Source organism: Polistes dominula, unplaced genomic scaffold (assembly GCF_049000335.1).
Source record: "Polistes dominula isolate Pdom_NZ unplaced genomic scaffold, Pdom_raw_medaka contig_373, whole genome shotgun sequence".
Classification (NCBI taxonomy): Eukaryota; Metazoa; Arthropoda; class Insecta; order Hymenoptera; family Vespidae; genus Polistes; species Polistes dominula.
This window is the reverse complement of record NW_028300899.1, coordinates 6528367-6549074: the sequence shown is the minus strand read 5'-3', so window position 1 is coordinate 6549074 and position 20708 is coordinate 6528367. Positions and strand designations below refer to the sequence as shown.

General features: G+C 28.7%; 1 protein-coding gene across 2 annotated transcripts; it reads right to left on the bottom strand.

Annotated features, from left to right (window-relative positions):
- Window positions 1-156: 156 nt before the first annotated feature.
- Window positions 157-19731, bottom strand: odd (odd skipped). Of its 2 annotated transcripts, XM_089179042.1 has the most exons (4): window positions 17012-19731; window positions 15729-16109; window positions 3313-4453; window positions 157-2897 (listed from the first exon to the last, which is right to left on the bottom strand). In XM_089179042.1, the coding sequence occupies exons 3-4, from the start codon at window positions 3906-3908 to the stop codon at window positions 2540-2542; spliced, it is 954 nt and encodes a 317-aa protein (XP_089035168.1). In that variant the 5' UTR covers window positions 3909-4453; window positions 15729-16109; window positions 17012-19731; the 3' UTR covers window positions 157-2539. The 2 variants fall into 2 exon arrangements, with proteins under 2 accessions (XP_089035168.1, XP_015179049.1); XM_015323563.2 differs by lacking the exons at window positions 15729-16109; window positions 17012-19731 and having other exon boundaries at window positions 3313-4578.
- Between the last annotated feature and the right edge of the window lie 977 nt (window positions 19732-20708).

Sequence of the window (20708 nt, the reverse complement as noted above, 5' to 3'; positions counted from 1 at the left end):
TCTACTAAACTAAATGAATATATTTTAAACAAATATAAATTAATTTGTTTAACTTTTCAAATATCTGATCATTTTTTTTCAAGTTTTGGAAAAACAAGTTAAAAAAAGAAGAAGAAGAAAAGAAAAATAACCAAAAAGAAATAAATAAAAGATAAAGAAAAATAAGTGGCAAAAGTGAGGTTACGGGTAGGGGGTTGAGGGAAGAAGTTGATTGAGAGGGTTTTAAAGAAAATAAAAGAAATGAAAGGACTCCTGTATAGGAAGATAAGCAAAATCTGCTCGCTCGTTATCATTTATATATATAATATGCTTAGTGTGAATGTGGGTGGTCTAAAAAAAAAAAAAAAATGGAAGAATGAAAAGAAGAAAAAGAGAGAGAAAGAGAGAGAGAGTGTTTGAGAAAGATAAAATAATTTACAATTCCTAGATTAAAAGAAAAGAAATGGTCGAGCTTTAAAACTAATTTACAGGTCATTGTAAACGGGACGGTAGGTGAAGAAGAAAAAGAAAGAAAAAAAAAGAAAATGAATAAATAAAAGGTGCGAGACAGATAACCCAACGAGGTGTCCACTTTTTCTTCTCTTCTTTCCATTTCCATTCTTTATCTCTCTTTCTCTCACTCTCACACTCCGCCATTCATTTCTACGTGGCTTCTTATCTGATCAAAGATTCCTAATTTTTACGGAAAACAGTAAAACAGAAAAAGAAGAAAAAAAAATATAAGAAGAAAAAAGAGAGATACCTTTCTCAAAGGAAACTACTCGATTAACGTTTTCGTTGCAACACAAAACAGGAAATGTCCTCTATGTGTGGCTTCTATTCGAAATGATAAAGATCAATTCGCTTGTTGTCCATCTTTATTTTTTTTTTCTTTGGGTTTTTGTTTTTTTTTTTATCTTTTTTAAAAGGATCGAGCAATTACTTTGACGCCTCTTTTTTGAGCTTAACATCATACTAAATTTCATTTTGACTTTTATAATGATGATGATTATTACGTGGCATATTTTGTGTTTCTTTTTTTTTTTTATTTAATTTCTATACTATTTTATATAGCGTGTTTTATTTATTACCAACATTTTTTTAAAGAAGAATATCAACGCAACATTGATATCATCAATTTTTGTAAAGTTGCGTTATAATAATTTGCAATTTATTAATTAATTATGTATTTTAAATACAATATTTGGTTACGATTTAAATATTTCAGTTGTTCAGTTGACTATTTTTTGTATATTTTGAAAATTATGCGACCATTTTTATAGAACTACAACGAGATGGTACGTTTTTTTTTTCTAAATGTAACGGAATATTTTAGATATCATCGATTTGTAAAATTGCATTATAATAAATTGGAATTAATTCATTATGTATTTTAAATATAATATTTGGTTACGATTATACGATTATAATGTTTCAGTTGTTCAGTTTACTATTTTTTGTATATTTTGAAAAATTATGCGACAATTTGTATAGAACTACAACGAGATTGCACTTTTTTTTTCTAAATGTAACGGAATATTTAATCGAAAATATCATTATATGCAGTAATAAATAATAATTAAGTAATTTACGTACTGTAAAATGTATATCGATCCATCCTTATAGAAGGTTAAACGACGACTAACTAACAACGATCATACTGAAGGTTACAAAAACATTCTCGATGAATTTCCCTAACACCATGCGCTCATATTTGTTTACAAAACGTAACCGTACATATATAACAGGTGTGAACAACGTTTAGTATACACATTCTAATAGACAATAATGGTGTATGTAATATTCCTTTAATTTTTTTTTCTATTACACAATTGACGATTTTAAATGTTTAATTATCTTAATTTTATTAATATATATATCGTTTCGAACGTAGACAGACATTTATACGCATGTACAAAAATGTTTGAATAATATTTATAAAATAAAGAAATATTTGATAAATATAATTATCTCGTTTTTTTTTTTTACATTGAAAGAGAAAAAAAAATCGATAATAAAATTTTACGAACATTTCTCGAGTTTGAAATAAAAACTAAATCGAATTATATTATAAATCTTACATAGACGCATTAATATCTTTAGTTTATTATAATACTGTCTCTAGGTGCATATATATAATATATAATATATTATAAATATTGCATTTATTCCTCCTTCTTTTTCTATCTTCTCTCGTACAGTCAGAGAAGAAACGAATAAAACGAAATATATGATTATTATTTCTAGAAGAATATAAATATATTTACAAACGACGAAGAATAAATATTTACGAATAACTTTTTTTTTTATACCTATACACATATACACACATATATATATATATATATATATATATATATATATATATAGATAGAGAGAGAGAGAGAGAGAGAAAGAGAGAGAAAGAGAGAAACGAAAACCGAAATCAATTTAATCCTATAAATCGTATCCCAAAAAAGAATGTTCGTTTTTAGCGTTGTTCAACAACATGAAGAAACAAAAACCGATTAAAATAACGCAAATAAAAAGAAATGTACCCAATGAATTAAATATTTCAATTTTAACGCCTCATTATATCCTCTATACTAAATCCAAGTTTGGGAAGTGCCGTAGTGCTTCTTTGATTGGTTCTAAGATTTCCTGTTCTTTCAGGAAATTGTTTAACCGACGTAGTCGAACTCGTAACCCTCGAATTTCCAAATGTGCTGCTGTCGATCCTAAGATCCTGAGGTACGTCGGCATGAGTTAAAAGATGAGTTTTCAAATTACTCTTCTGATTGAAACTTTTCCCACAGACTGGACACTTATGGGGTGATTCTTCCATATGTAGAATCTTGTGAACGGCCAATGTTCTACTCTGGCAAAATCCTTTTCCGCAATCAGTGCATTTGAATGGTTTATCCTTGCTGTGTATATATCTAATGACGAGTAAATATAACAGAAAAAAATACAAAAGTTTTTTTCAATGAATTCAATCATTATTATTATTATTATTATTATTATTATTATTATTATTATTATTATTATATATTATTATTATTATTATTATTATTATTTAATTATGTACTGATCATATGAGATAAGAATATTTTTAAATATATATATATTTATGGGTTTGTGTGTATTTAAAAAAATACAATTAAAAAAAATTATGAAATGAAATGAATTTTATTTCAATACACACGTTTGGACACAACAATAATATGTTTCTATACAAATATACAATATTATCTGTAAATAATACAAAAATATGACATGAATAAAATGAAACGTTGATTAATGGATGAATAATTTGAAGATGATGTGAAAAATTGAATTCAATAGAAAACTCACCGATGATCTCTGAGATGATCTTGCCTACGGAATGCTTTTCCGCAAATGTCGCAGGCATAAGGTCTCTCGTTTGTATGCGTGCGCTCGTGTATCAATAAATTATAACTTTTGGTAAAATGTCGAGTGCAAAATCTGCATATGAATTGTTTCTTCGGTCTTTGTCCTGGTACTTTTCGTGTGACGAATGAAGCCGGCGGTTGAACTGGAATCGCCGGATGTAAACCTTGATGAGTTTGATGATGTTGTTGTTGTTGCTGTTGTTGTTGATGATGACGCGGATAATGATGATGATGATGATGATGAGGATGATGAAAATGTTGAGAAGTTTGTGGACAACATCCTCTAACTGCTAACAAAGCTGCACCCCTAAACCAACTATCTAAAAATGCAGTTGCTTGATAACCACCAATATTTTGTTGTTGTTGTTGCTGTTGTTGTTGATGTTGTTGATGATGATGAATAAATCTTCCAGAAATTTGTTGAGATCTAATCCAACCAGATGACGATACTGTAGATGTCATTTGTAAATGTTGAATCGATCTTTCTACCGACGGAGGGGTATGCGGTGGCGTAAGAGGTTCCATTTTAGTCTGCATTTTATATTAACAAAATAATTTAACGAATAATTGTCCTTTTAAACTAATTCAAATTGTTTCACGACACTCTTACACTTTTATTTTTCTTCAATCTCGAGATCACATTGTTAGGGTCCATTCCTCATGGTTTTTTTTTCTTATATAATTCACAAAAAATATCAAATCCACTTCTTATGCATATATATATAGTACTACTGGAAGTAAATAGGTTAATCAAACTTACAATATTATTATAAATATATGTTAAAAGAACAAATTCTTACAAATGGTATAAGAATAAAGAAAAATAATAATAAGATGAACGTAGGAAGAAGAAGATTCTTCTTCTTCTTCTTTCTATTACAAGAGCCCAAGCAATACTAAAGTTTAGTTGAGGAGCGTAGCGGAAGTTGTACGGCTTGCCTTTAGTTGACTACCTGTCCTTGGAGGCGACATGATGAGGCCCCTCCTACCGCACCGGTTGGCGCACGACTCCACAGGGCGGAGCTTCTGTCTCTAGGGTCCCCCCAGGGCGTCGCGACGCTTACTCCTCGGTATTCCTGCTTCTGCATTATACATACATATATATATATATATATACACGCACGCGAACACGTATACAAGGGGAGATATACACATTTACAATCTCATTTGTCGACGACTCCTAAAGAGGATAACTCTATCCCCCCCACCCCACCCCTTCTATTTCACTTTATCATATTATTAATTGTATAGTAAAGAGACAGTGTAAATATCGGTGAGATGTGTTGGTCCCTTTTTTTTTTTAGCAATATATTATAATATGTATAAAATATTAAACAAAATTGTATTTTTGATGACACACTCAATTATCGTTGAATTTTTTTTAATTTTATTTGTTGTTTTTTTTTTTTTAATTTGGTTAAATTATGATACACGTAGTAGTAGTATGTATAACGTATAGTATAGATTATATTTATAATATATAATATATAGTATATAGTATATAGTATATAGTATATAGTACACGTTATATTTATAGTATATAGTATAGTATATAGTATAATGATGATGAGAACATTTATTTTATGATTTATTTGATATATACGGTCATAATTATACTGATTACGTATTATTTTTAGGATCTATGTAAATATAATATATTAACCAATTGGAGAGAAGTGTTTTTTAACATTTTAAAAAACGATAAGTTATACAGTAATGAAATGGAAACTTAATGTGTATACAGTTGGGATTTCCATAGCATGAACGATGATGGGTTATAACGTTTTGTAAGTAAAAAAACAAAACTTGAAGAAATCTTGTCCCAGGAATTTGTAAGAATTCTTATCTAAAATCCTTGATAGATAATAAAGTAAGAAAAAAAAGAAAAAATTGTGTAAATCGAAATAGCAGAAGCTTGACTTCAATACTTTTTACTTTTTTTTTTTATAACGAAATACGTCATATTTCACGTGAGTGTGCTTTTTTGTTGTTGTTGTCTAATCATCGCAACGAATGACGTTATTTACTTTTATCAATTTAATTATCTCACTCGTTTCAAATTGTAAGAAATGTATTTTCTAATAATAAACGTTTTTAACAATAATAACTTTGCTTGACTTTCATGACGATACATACACGGTGGGACTTTAGTCACTGACTTTATCTTCAATTAATTTTCTTAAAGAACCCACTTGATTTATCAGCGTCCAATTTCTTTTGATGATTCGCCGACACGACTGCTGTGCATGAACACAAGAGAAAGAGAAAGAGAGAAAGAGAGAGAGATAAGAAGTCTCTGGTAGCATTTATTGACACCACTCGAATCATATTCTTTCTCTCTCTCTCTCTCTCTCTCACTCTAATTCTATTTTTTTAAATATCTAAAAAATAAAAAAAAAAGGTTTGGTTGATTAAATTCATTTTCGGCTGACATCAATGAGAGCTATCTTAAATACATGACAAATATTTCTCAAAATTATTTCAAAATTTTTTATTGTACATTCATATATCTTTTCTCTCTCTCTCTCTCTCTCTCTCTCTCTCTCTCTCTCTCTCTCAACATCACGAGTGACTAATCAATCCAACACATATCCAATTTGAGTAATAATTAAACAAAAATATATATATATATAAATATATATATATTACTATATTATATTATATTATATATATTATATTTTATTATATTTATTATATATATTTATAATATTATTTATATATTAATATTATATTATTTTATATATATATATTATTAATTAATTAAATAATATATATTATATTATTAAATAATATTATATAATATTATAAATATAATATATATAAATTTTATTTGTTATAAATTTATAAATAGAAACGTGTAGCAAATACTATTAAAAAAAATAAAAAATAAAAAGAACAAAGACAAGATCAAATATTAACACATCATTTCTAAGAATGACCAACTTCTATAGAAAAATTCTACTTCCTGCGATTCGTTTGATACCACCGTTCAAAATTTGTATTACTTATAGTTACTTGGATATAGATTAGTATCACTTTACTCGGTATGTACGAAGAAATAAAAAGAAGAAGAAAAAAAAGCATTAAAGTAAAAAAGATAGAATAAAAAAAAAAATCTAAAGAGATTGACAAGTAAAGGCGGCGACGGAGGCAAAATGGTTTTGTATGCGCCACACATTTGATAACATGAATGCGGTCTACCATCATAGTCGTCGTCGTCGTAGTCGTAGTCGTCGTTATCGATAAGAACGAACGACGGTAAAACGAGCTTATCGATTTATGACACTGTGCAGACAGTATGACACCAAAGAATAAAACGTGCCGACACCGTTCGTCGCACTTCTTCAACGGATCTTTTCATCCATTCCCTTTCCCCCACTCCTTCTACCTCAATGACGTCATTATTATTAATATTATTATGATTTAATCGAAATCGAACAAATTATTATAAACAAGCGATAAAAATGATATATATATTGTAAGCAATTGCATATTTAAGATCTCATATCTTTTAACATCATTCATATTTTTTTTTATGTCAATATAATATCTTTTTTTTCTATGATAACGTATAAATAAATATATATAATATTATTAAAAACTGTTATCTAATTTTTTTTATCAAATACTTAATCTGCTACTACACATTTTCAAAACTATTTAATTTTATTTTTTTTTAATATATTTTTAACATCCCAAATTCTAACCTCAACAATTCGTTCAATTACTCGTTCAAACATTCGATAAATTAAATTAAGATCAAAGAAAATTCCCGATTATTATTTTTATCATAAATAACACTATTTTTAACTATTTAACCCTTTGAGTATCATGGACGTATATGTACGTTTGGTAAAAATTACTAGCGTAGTCGTTCGACGTATATATACGTGTTTATTAATATTATCTTAAAGTATTGTAATATTTATATTAAATTATTAAATTATATTCACAGAAACAAAAATATTAATTATTAAATATAATTTATTATTAGAATACGGTTAATAATAAACTATTCCGTTTCTATAAAATATTTTAGGTTATTAATTCAATTTCACACTTTTATTATTATTATTATTATTATTATTATTATTATTATTTTCATTTTTTGTCTGAAGATCATCGTTTTGCGATAACTGGGAAAAAAACTTGGGGAAAAAAATGTCAACAAGAAATGGATCACAGGGATGAGAAGAGAAAGAGGAAGAGAAATAGAAAAAGAATAATAAGAGAGAGAGAGAGAGAGAGAGAACACTTGCTGTTGGAGAGTGGCTCGTATAATCTCGCAAATGTTTAGCATACAAAGACAAATATAATGGACGAGGAGATGAGGTTGCGACGAGATCACGAGGCCCCAGGCGGGGTGGTTAATTTAGTTTCGAGCTCCATCAGGCAGACACACCCACTCAGAGCACCTTTTTACTTCAATTGCGAGCACCCCCTTTCTCTACCCCTCTCTCTCTCTCTCTCTCACTCTCTCTCTCTCTCTCTCTCTCTGTCTCATTTACTCTTCTTCTATCTATATCTATCTCTATATCTATTCATATGTCTCTCTTACTCTTTCAAAAACGTCTTTGCAAACCCCACTTTACTTTCTCATCTCTCTCTCTCTCTCTCTATCTATCTATCTATCTATCACTCTTTCTGTCTCTCTTTCACTCACATTTTCAATGTTATATCAATGGTTACGTTATAACACATATAATATACACATTTATATATATACACATATATTATATATTATATACATTATAATATTATTATATAATAAATAGTATATATAACGTATATATATATTAGGGTGGGTCAAAAAAATGACTTTTTTTTTTTCAAGTGCCACGGAAAAATGGATTGCTAGACACCTTAAAACAATTCTCACCAAATATGAGCTCTTAATTTTAATAGGAAGATCCTCCGCATCGCAGTTTTTTATTTGTTTTCAGTCTAATAGAATAATATTCATACCTCATTATTTATTGATTGTACAGAAAAGTGTTCTAGACGAATTTTGTAGGAAATTTAATGCTCTACAAAAAAGGTATCTTATATTTTTTTCGTAAACCTCACCATTTGAATGATATTGAAGATTTAAATTTGATGATTTTTAAACAAATTTCATTTTTGTTTATGAATTTTATAACTCGACAATAAATGACTATTAAAACGTGCACAATACAAATTTTTGTAGGAAATTAGATGCTCTATAAAAATGGTGTTTTATGTTTTGGCGATTAAATTAGGCGTTCAAAAGATATTCATCATTAAACTTTCATGTGTACTGATTTTTATCTCTGAATATCTTAACATATATATATATATATATATATATATATATATATATATATTTTCTAAGAAATTTAGGTAAAAAAAAGAAAATAGAATTGAAATTTAGGCAATTTTGGTACAATGCATAAACGTGTTATTTCTATTTTTTTTTTTTTTTTACACTTATTAATTATTTCAACACAACACACTTATTATTATTATTATTATTATTATTCTCTGTCCACTTAAAGAAGATTTACAAACGTTAATATGTTTATACAAAAATAAATTTTCAAACTGATATCTCTCTTAAGAAGTTCTTCTTCTTTTAGGTTAGAAAAAAAGAAAAAGAAAAAGAAAAAAAAGAATATATATCACCGTTTTAAAAGAATCCTCGAATTTTGTCACAAGAGAACAGTTTCTAAGGATGTTTCGTGTGAACTATATATTCGTAAATTGGGATCTTGTAAAGGAAAAAAATGAAAAAGAAGAAAAAGATGGAAGAATGAAAAGAGAAGAAAGGACAGTAAAAGAAAATCTCAAGGACAAATTAGATCAGAGAAAATTTCTATTCATGAATTATAAGATCACTTTTTCTTTTTTTTTCTTCTTCTTCTTCTACTTCTTCAGTTGAATTTATTTAATCGATAATCGTAAATTCATTGAAATTCCTTAACAGCCACTTTAATCTGACACTTTTTCAAGTGGTTACTAACACTCCTATCTAACTTAAGCTACTTTTTCTCAAGACCTCACTCTATTTATGTGAAGATGTGTAGTTTCAAATGCGTCTCTGGCAATATTTCGACACCAAAAAAAAACTATCCACGAGTGTGCTAGGATAAACGAGTGAGAGAAAGAGAGAACTTTTTTTTTCAAGATTATCTAGTATAATGTTCTAGATATCTCTAGCTACGCTACTACTACTACTACTACTACTACTACTACTACTTCTTGACTTTCCCAGTTTCCTACTCAAAGGGCAGATGTCGAATAATCGCGGGAATCGAATTACGAACGCGAGTAGGGTGGAGTAATCCTAGTTTTTCTTTTCCCTTTTTTTTATTTTTTATTTTTTAATTTTGCTATCCCCATCATCTTTCTCTTTCTCTTTTTCTTTTTTTTTATACTATCTTCCTTTGAACTTTCTTCCTTTCTTTCTTTTCTTTCTTTCTTTCTTTTCATTTCTTTTCATACTACCAACATGTACGAAGATTAATATTTTTTTCTTTTTTATCCTTTCTACGTGTGTAAATTAATTTGTATACATATAAAAAGAAGAGAGAGAAAGACATTAATTGATGATTTACGCGTGTGCTAAGATTCAAAGAAACAATATAAAAATTTATTTATCAAGGATATCTTCTCCTTCGAGGATTCATCTGTCGAAATGGCCTTCGAAAAAAAGGGAAAAAGAAAAAAAGGGGAATTGAAAGAAAAAAATGTTTTCCCACTAAAATCGTTTCTGACACCCTCTCTTACACACATACACATACTACGAGGTCGCGTATACTCATGAAACACACACATAGAATGAAAAGTATTTCGACATTTTTATCCTTCAATGATTCCTTCAGCCAAAAAATAAAAAATAATCTTTTCGAACTCTTCTCTTAAACGTTTACAGATAAAATAGTCAATATTATCTTAACAGTTTCTATTTCTTTCTTTTCTTTTTTTTTCTAAGACTTTAAAATAAATCCATTCGTCATCTTTCTCGCAAAAATCAAATTTGTCGATGTACCCAAAGTTATCTTTCTGTTTATAAAACTACTTCCTCTCTTCTATTACCAGCACACACATACACGTACATGATATTCGATGTGTACGTACATTAAACATAATTAAAAAAAAAAACGTTCTCAAATTTCACCATGACTTTTATTCTTTTCAAAAATAAAACCAAAATCGTAAAACGATATTACCATTAATATGTTGAGCACCACGTCAGCCATCGGTGGCTGACACGTTCACGTTTTTCAATACAAAGTAACCCCTGTGGCCTGACGGGAATTTCCCTAAAAAATTCATGTGGCAATCGAACGTGTTAATTCTTTCGTATTTTCATTAAAATAAAATAATAATAATAATAATAATAATGAAATATTAGAAAATATTCTAACAAGAAAAACAAAAAGACAAGCAATTATAAAATGTATAACTCATCCACCCCCCTTGAAATAAAATTCTTATGGTGCATTTATTTTCATTGAATTCAATGCAGACAAGAGCTAAAATATACGCTTCATAACCTTTCCAACGAGAAAAAAATATGTCAAACAATTATGAAATTTATAATTGAAACCCCTTCCCTTCTAACTTTCTAATCATCCTCTCCCCTCCCCCGATTAGTACTCATTGAAATAAAATTTTTATAGTGCATTTATTTTTATGGAATTCAATGCAGACGCGTGCAAAAACATGCGCTAAAATAACCTAACCTTAAATATTACATTTCATCACACATACGAGAGAAAGGGGGTAAAGAGAGGAAAAATTGATGAGAGTGGGGGGTTGGGAGTAAAGTGGGGGTAAGGGTTGTGGGAGTAGGGGAACCAGAAATATCTACTACGAGAGATAGATTCGCCGATAGTTAGATATGCAGATTGTAAATGGTAATTGGTTTTCGTTGATTATTTCACCAGCCGCCCCTGCGCGTTTCTACCAAAAACGTTTTCTCTCTCTCTCTCTCTCTCTATCTATCTATCTATCTATCTATCTATCTATCTATCTATCTATCTATCTATCTTTCTCTCTTTCTCTTTCTCGTATTCTACATGCAACGACAAAATGGAAAATAAACGTTTAACAGATGCTGCTGCAACTACCTGGATAGAAAATATTTGTCACATAATTCCATTGTCCACCGTTGCTTGGGTTTTTTATTTTTTGTACCTGTTTTATGTTTTTTTATACGCTCTACTACTGCACGCGTGTGTAGTAGTACATGTATGTGTATGTGTGTAATTTTATATAAAATTTCACAAGGCAAATGGATCGTTAACGTTCTTCTTCATTTTTCAATTTTATCGAACAAAACAACGTTGGTCTCGTTATCTTTTTTTTATACGCATTTAGAGGTGTGGGGGGACGTATATTTTAATTTTCAATAAAATTCTAACGCGTGAAATATTATTTTGGAATACCTTTAAAAAAATCAATCGAAGAAGATTTGTTTTTTTCCTATTTTTCTTTTTTCTTTTTTTGAGCCCCAATTTTATTTCGAGCAATCGAATATTTTCTTTTTCTTTCATGTTTTTGTTGCTTTTTGTGTTATTTATCACAGGATTTAAAAGAAAAAAATTTAAAAAAATGTTGAAAGAAGAATTGAAAAGATTGTTACAGTTCTATTTTTCAAATAAAAGGAAATGTTACGACTATTGTAATATTTTTTCTAACAATTTACAGAATCATATTGATTGCTACTGTAATGATAGAAAAGAAAAATAGAAAATATACCCCAACTTCCTGTTTTCTCGAAGGATGAATTGTGTGTGTGTGGGGCGGGGGGGGGGTGTGTGTGTTCGTTTCTTTTATTGTGTGCAACGCAATAAGAGAGCAAGTTATTGTTCTATTTTTATTGTAAGGTTTTTATGGATTTCACATTAAAACTTTATGGTATGAATTTCTTCATTTACGTAAACAACTTTCGGTACAGAAAAGAGAGAGAGAAATAAACGGGAAAGTACAATTGACTTTATCTACAAATTATTTTGCTACCTAAAATTTATATTCAACTTTTTCTATTATAAATAAATATTTATTGCAAAATAAATTAATAGAAACTTCTTGAAAAAAAAAACATTGTAAATTGCAACTCCTTAAATATGAAATAAAAAAAAAAATAATAATCTTGGATAATTGTTTTATTGTGATTTAAAAAAAATTAAAATAATAAAACAGCAAATATTTTTAAAAATAACCTAAATCACACACACACACACACACACACACACACGTATCATGCAATAAAATAATTTAGTTTGTTTTTAATTTAAAAATTTACCGTGATGATCATCGATACAATTGTCATAGATGAAAAAAATAAAAATAACAAAATAATAATCCACAAATTTAACCCGCACCCCATGTTTAATATATAAATTCTATATTTTTTCTTTTTTTGATTGGAAACACTTTAACACCACGAATGATCCAAATAGAAAGAAGATGTTCAATTAACTGTATCATGACAAAATATTTCTGTAAGTTGTTTGTTTTGAAGTCCTCCTTTTCAAAAAATGCTATCATCTGCTTAGTCTCAGCGACGGAACCAGACGCCCCCGTTGATGTTGCTTCTGCTTTCTTCTTATGGGGGTTGTCATATATGCCTACTTCGAATAATTTCTATGTTACAAAGCAATAAATAAATTCTCGCAAAACTCACACGAATAAAATAACATACAAATACATATTAATATTTAGAAACGTTTAAAAATTAATCCTTGAACCTTCACCCCTACTCAGTCACCCTTTTCAATACGATATACACATTATTCTTTCAATTTGTTTTAAATTTGTGAGTACCCTCTCTCAATGAAATATAATTTCATCATATAAGTTTTCTTTTTTATTGTTTTTTTTATCTTCTTTTATATAAACGTATCGAATTTGATGACTCGATAATATTTATCACCATATAACTTAAAAAATCTAATAATAATAAACACAAGTAAAAGATTGTACATTTCTGTACAATCAATAAATAATGAGGTATGAATTTTAATCTATTGGACTGAAAAAAAAATAAAAAACTGCGATGCGGAGGATCTTCCTATTAAAATTAAGAGCTCATATTTGGTGAGAATTGTTTTAAGGTGTCTAGCAACCCATTTTTCAGTGGCACTTGAAAAAAAAAAAATAAGTCATCTTTTTGAATCACCCTAATATATATATATATATCACACGCTCAAGTGAGAAGTCGATAAATTTGAAAGATTCTCAAAACGTTTTTCACACCGAAGCAACCAATTATAAGGAGTTTGCTTATTCCCTTTGAAAAAAAGAAAAAAAAAAATAAATATATATATACCCAGATATTCTCTCCGCCACTCGAGGTAAGAAAATTTGTAAGATTCTATCGAACGAAATATTTCTAAACAAAACACAACCTAAGATGTATCATCTTTCTTTTTGAACTCTCATAAAAAAGAAACAAGAAAAAGAAAAATATATAAAACCAATTTATTTAGTATAAAAAAATAAAAATAAAAAAAAATAAAAAATATATATATATATATATATATTATATTATATTATATTATATTATATTATATTTTTACATATATTATATATTATATATATATATATATATATATATATATATATATATATATATTATTTGTTTGTTAGTTATATATATAATATATAAACTATTATATATATAATATATACATACATATATATATATTATTTATAAGAATGTATAGGTAAGAACCATGATGACTATTTTTTATTTTTTATTTATAATATTATTAATAATTGTTATAAAATAATTTCTAAACGTTTTCCTACCGTTTATTATCACAAAATTTCAACGGATTTTGCAGTAAGAATTCATACCCGTTAACCAAATCTAAAAAAATCACACCATCCTGTATAAATGATTCGCTGACAGTAAAACCGATACGCGTTATCATACTTTTATCGAATATTGTCGATTCAGAGGTTAACACTTTCCTGCTACCGTGTCGATCAATCAATCTATTTCCATGTAAGTTGATTTTTTCTTTGGAAACCCTTATATTTCTTAAAACCATTTAGATATTATTATTATTATTATTATTATTATTATTATTATTTTTTGTTTTTGAAGTTGATATCATTATGGAGATCAATGCTTGATAAGAGGTATAATAAATCTAAAGCACGTTCTTTGTATCTTAAATTACGATCGGTATAAATTGCAATACCGTCGGCAACTTAAACCGACAAAGACGACGACCGACGACAACTATGACGACAATGATGAAAATTATGATAATGATTATTATAATGATTGCATTTAACTGTAATCTAAATAATTATATATAAATAATAATTTGGAGTATTTAATAAACGATAAACTATAACAGGAAGTTCATTTGTTACCGAACACTATCTATCAATCGTGTTATCATAATCCTTACGATCATTCGAGCTACCAAATCACAAATAAAAAAAAAATACATAAAAATCAAATCAAACGTTCCGCCGTCCTTCCGATATTTCCAACATGAATGAACAGGATTAAAAATATCAATGAAGTGACTAGAAAATAAAACACGTGTGTATGTATGTGTGTATAAATTAAATTGAATAAAAATCAATAAAACATTTGTTTTTCAAATGACAAAATTAATTTAAAAAATGCGAACAATTTTTCTTTCATCATTAAAAATGAAAACACAACGAGAGAATTGTGTGTGTATTCTTTTAAAAAATTTAATAAAAATATAAACAAAATATCCGTGTTCCTTGAATATTAACACGTTTCCAAGTAAATCTAACATACATTTATGTAAATAAAAAAAAGAACAAATAGAAAAAAAGGGAAACAGAAAGGATCAGAGTAAAAGATCCGAAGGTAATAAAAGGATCGATCGATCAAGCGAAAGATAGAAGGATATTATAATAAAATAAAAAAAAATAAAAAAAAACCCTATGAAAATAAAAATTGAAAACACAAACGATACCGCGGCAGTTATATGGGAATAATAATATCCTCTGTAGAAGTTATACACTAACAATAAGATCGCGAATGAAAAACGGCAATATCGTATCGTATCGTATCGTATCGTATCGTAACCGTATCGTATCGTAACCGTATCGTATCGTATAAGAAAAATAAAAAGAAAGAAAGAGAGAGGATAAATAGATCGGCTTTTTCCGTCGTCTGTTTCTCGATACGTTACGGGCGTGTTCTTGCATACACGCACACGCACATGTTACACACGCATATCCCAACACACACACACACACACACACACACACTATGTGACTTGGATAAGCATGAGAGAGACGCATCATACACATAGATAGATAGATAGATAGATAGATATAAACATATACACACACGTAAACACATGTAACACATATGAAAGATTTACTTACACGACTTTATATGCCCTCGTACGACACCTTCGTCGGCACGTTTCACGATTTTATGCCAGTGACAGGGAAGAGGTGGGGGATCGCTGGTTGAATGAGTGGGGTGGGGACGTGCTGAGGTACGCAACGGATAGATCAAAGGTGCCGCTATCGGCGCAAAGCCGCTTTAACGCTCGTACACCGTTTATGTGTACACACCCTCTCCCCACCCTACCCACCACTTCTCTGCAGTATTCTCGTCGCCTTCTCTTCCTCATCCTTATCCTCATCCTTATCCTCATCCTTATCCTCATCCTTATCCTCATCGTCGTCGTCCTTGTCCGCGTATTCTCCTCGTCGTATAGTCGTGTGTCATATCCTCGACGTACGCCACACGACCACTATCTATGGCGAGAATTGTATTCTCTCTATCTCTCTCTCCCTCTCTTATTTTATTTTCCTTTTTTTTTTCTTTGTCTCTCAACAAAAAGCAAAGTTTCGTGATATATCGTTTCGCCGGATATTAGAGCGCATAAATATATTCTTCTACCGCGTGGGAGTAGTTTTTTTTACACTTGCATTTTACCGACAAAATGTGGTTTAAGTTTAATATAATATTTATAATAATAAATATATATATATGATATTATATAATTTATTATATAATTAATATAATATTAATATTAAAATAATATTAAATTAAATAATAATATATAATAATTAAATTAAATATATATATTTAAAATATAATATTATATAATAAATTATATTATTTTTGTATTTTATAATAAATTATTTTATTAATAAAATTATATAATAAGTTATATAATATTTTATATATTTTAAATATAATATTATATAATACAATTATAATTGAACTATCATTTTTTGTTATAATAGCAAGATAAGAGAACAAGTCGTTGAGAAATGATTATATATGTCGATTATTTAAACGATATAAAATAAGATTACGTGTTAGATGATATAAAAAGTATACAAAGTCAAATATCTATCTATCTATCTATCTATCTATCTATATAGTTTATAATATAATTATGTATACTCGACTGTTTGATTATGTTTTTTTAATATGAGAAGTCAACGAAAAAATGGACGATACGATGATATTTATCTCGTCGTTCAACGTATAAGAAACGTATTTTAAATATTTAGCTTCAATATTAAACAAAGTAATAAATGAATGTTAATTAAACTCGATCAAAACTTTCTCTTCCTAATCTTATTTTGTTTCTAATAAATAACTGTCCGATACAAATAAATGAATAAATTTTATATAAAAAGCTTACCTTATGTAAAAATAGTCTTGTAACGGCACGCTTACGATACAAGTTGTGTCCCTTAGAAGTTTCGTTTCTCTACACTTTCGATGGTCACACTCCGGGAGCCTAATAAAGGAAATAATAAAATTAAAATACTATCGAAAACAAGGATTATATTGTCATAAATATCCTTATGTACTATTACAAGATTTCTATTTCGATTTCTATTGGAAATCCTAGATTTTCGCAATTTTTCTAAACTTTAACATTGTCCTAGTGGATATAAAACGTGACTATAGGACATCAGAACTCAGTAGTCACCTATAGATCCTATTGGGAACATGAAAACGGTAGAGGAAGGAGTAAAAGAGATAGACAAATAAAAAAAAAAGGTCCAAGAAAAAAAGAAGAAAATAAGAGAAACCATTTACAAGCTACGGGGAGGAACGAAATACAAAAAGCAAAAAAACTTGTATCAGTCAGTCCTTCATTATGGAAGACCATAAAATTCTTGCCTGGATGCACCAAAGGCGCGTGGCTTCAAGGATATACCGCTACTTAATCTTTTTTTTTCTTATTTCTTTTTTCTTCTTCCTCATTCTATTCTGTCTACATTTTAAATTCATGAAAAATCAGAGCAATTTCTACACTTCACAAATACTTTTTTTCTTTTTTCTTTTTATAGATTTTAACTGTATCTATCGATTGAATTTCAAAATCTCACGTATTATTATTATTACATCGTTCACACTTTCTGATTTTATTTCAAATGAAGGACTTCTTGAATATTAGAAAACATATTTCCTTGAAAAATTTTTATTTCTTTTTTTTATCGCTATTTTTCCCCCTTTCCTTTCTTTCCCCTTTTCCTTTCCCTTTTTTATCCCCTTTTGATTTTTTTTTCTTCCTTTTTCCTGACTTTTTATCCTTTTAATCATTTTACGGCAGCATCACACGTTTTTTCTTGTATAACCTTTTCTTTCTTTTTTTTTTTATTTCTTTTTTTTTTAGGAAAAGAACGTAACCTCTGCAGATATTGTTCTCTTACAGTAGTTTTATCATTCATGTCTTGTGTGTACATTTTTTAACTAACTATAAATTTAAACCCACGTAGATTTTTTTTTCTCCTTTTTGAGAAACGGTAAGAAAGAAGGGATGAGAATGGTATGGCATTATTACAGGACTAAACAGATTCGTCAACGCCACGCGACATCATTCCTAATGTCTGTGTTCAGGGTCAAGAAAAGAAAAGATCAAACGTTTGTCAAACGAAAACGATATTTCTGACGAATTCCTCCATTTTCTTCTTCTTATTCATCATCTTCTTCTTATTCTTATTCATCATCTTCTTCTTCTTCTTATTCATCATCATCTTCTTCTCCTGCTTCTATTTCTGCTTCATCCATTTTCCATTGTATAAATAACGAACATTGCTCTAGATTTCTTTGTATCTTTCAAATCCTTTGTGACTTCATATATTTCTATCTTTTTCATATATAACAATTGTATCAGATTTTTCAAAAACCTTAACTAATCGTAAACGTGACCTTGTTTCACATCATTCTTACATATTTTCTATTTAAAGAAAAAAAATACAAATTCCTTAGATTATACTTCAAATTGGAATTCTATTTTATAATATGAATACGATAACGTGTTTGCTAGAAAATTTTAAAAATCAAACTAACTTTATTATTACTCTATTAAATTACTCTTTATCGAAATTAACGGGGGGTAGGAGGAGGAAAAAGTCTTCTTTCTTTTGGTATAAAAATGAACATGGACAAAAAAAAAGATAGAAAAAGAGAGAGAGGATGAAATATAAGTGAGGGATTGACAGAGAAAATATATATATAATATATCTACATCTATATAGGACGTAACAGATTCTCTGATCTCGACGATTCTATCATCAGCGACTCAGAGCCCAGGATAGCAGATAAAAGGCAATTGAATTCAAATCATGAATGCGAACGAAGCAAGCGAACAAGAGAGAGAGAGAGAGAGATAGAGAGAGAGAAGAAAATGGCGGGTAAGGTGAATCAAGAGAATACAGGAGGAAAAGAGACATGGAAGAACAGGTAATAGGAGAGAAAGGGAAGAAGTAAAGGAGTAACAGAGATAGATAGATAGAATAAAGTGGTATAGAGAGAGAGAGAGAGAGAGAGAGAGAGAGAGAAAATGGGAGGAGAAAGAGAGAATAGGATGAGAGACCCAACGGCAATCTAGTGGTAGCTTTGTGACGGTAATGGCTTCAACCCCTGGCCTCCAAGCCTCGAGGCCACCCCTTCTCATTTGCCGACGACTATACACGTGCATACGTATACGTATATGCATGGTATATATGAATATATATATATATATATAAAAGAGGAAGAAGATTTTCCTTCTACAAAAAAGTCACCGTATAAACGAAATTTCTCATGCGAGATTTCCTCGGAACATTTTCTACGAAATCTTCTGACAAATTGATTTCAAAATTGAAGAAAAATAATCTTCTAGAATTTTTTAATTCATCGTCGAATTTTCATTGATGCAAATATTTGATGATGTTCGGGAACGTTCGTGTCGTTTCGAGGATAATCCTTAAATAATTTTATTTATTTTTAGTAAAATTATATATTTTGATTACTTTATGTTTTAGAATATATATGTATGTCTATTCTTTGTTAATATTAAATAAATAAGAAAATTTTGTTATTATTTTGTTCAATGAAAAAGACACGAATTTTCTTACCTGATATATACAGAGTTTATTTTAGTAATAACTGGGATGTATTATAACTGTAAAATTAAAAAAAATAATAATATTAGAAGAAAATTTTACATTTCATAACAAATAATATTATCAAAAGTAGTATTTGGTATAAAATATAAAATAATAAATATGTTTTATTTGTGATGCAACACATATTGTATAATTTGTTGTTAAATTAATTTGGAGAATGTGTTTCAATGATGTTTACTTACCTACATTGATGTAGTCCACACAGACAGACACATACACGTAGCAAATAATACATAGCCATCCTGAATTGTATATAAAGGGAGGGGGCGTCAGAGAGAAGATCCCTTGGTAGCTGCTCGAAGTCTGTTCCAGCTCCTCCCACGTAGTTTCAGCGTGCATGCGCATATTGGTGAGACCAGAGAAAGACTGACATGTTCCGCAAACATCGTAAACCGAGCGCTTCTTAATCAGCTTCTCTGAAATAACGATATTATGTCAAAGGCAATATGTGCTAAGGATGCCTCTCCCTTTATCTCTCTTTCTCTTTCTCTTTCTCTTTCTCTTGCAAATACATCAATGAAGAAATGTATGCGTCATACTAGTTAGTAACATCGTTGAATTTAACCAATTTAAAGATTGTTAGTTTAATGATACATCTCTCTGTATAATTTTTAATTTAATATTTAAAACAAATGAATGACAAATATTTTCAAAATATTAAACCAATTATATTTCTACTTTGATGCAGATATGCAAGAGAGAGATCAATATTACTTATTTGAAAGCTATATAATAATAATGAATTCATAAAAATGTTTATCCATAGTTGGAATAAAAAAAAAGGTTACGTTAACAACTTTTTCAATAAGTTATTATATATCGATATAATATTTACTGAAATGACTATTATTACAAAAACGATGTAATAATTAAGTATATAAGTTTAAAATATGTAACCTTTTGTCCTCGATTTCATGAATATTTAATCCTCTTGAT

What these genes read in the sequence shown, in the direction of transcription:
- odd (XM_089179042.1), bottom strand. Translation starts at nt 3,908, where the DNA reads ATGCAGACTAAAATGGAACCTCTTACGCCACCGCATACCCCTCCGTCG. An exon ending in GATCATCTCAGAGATCATCG is followed by an intron (nt 2,898 to 3,312) that starts GTGAGTTTTCTA and finishes ACTCGTCATTAG; the next exon opens with ATATATACACAGCAAGGATA.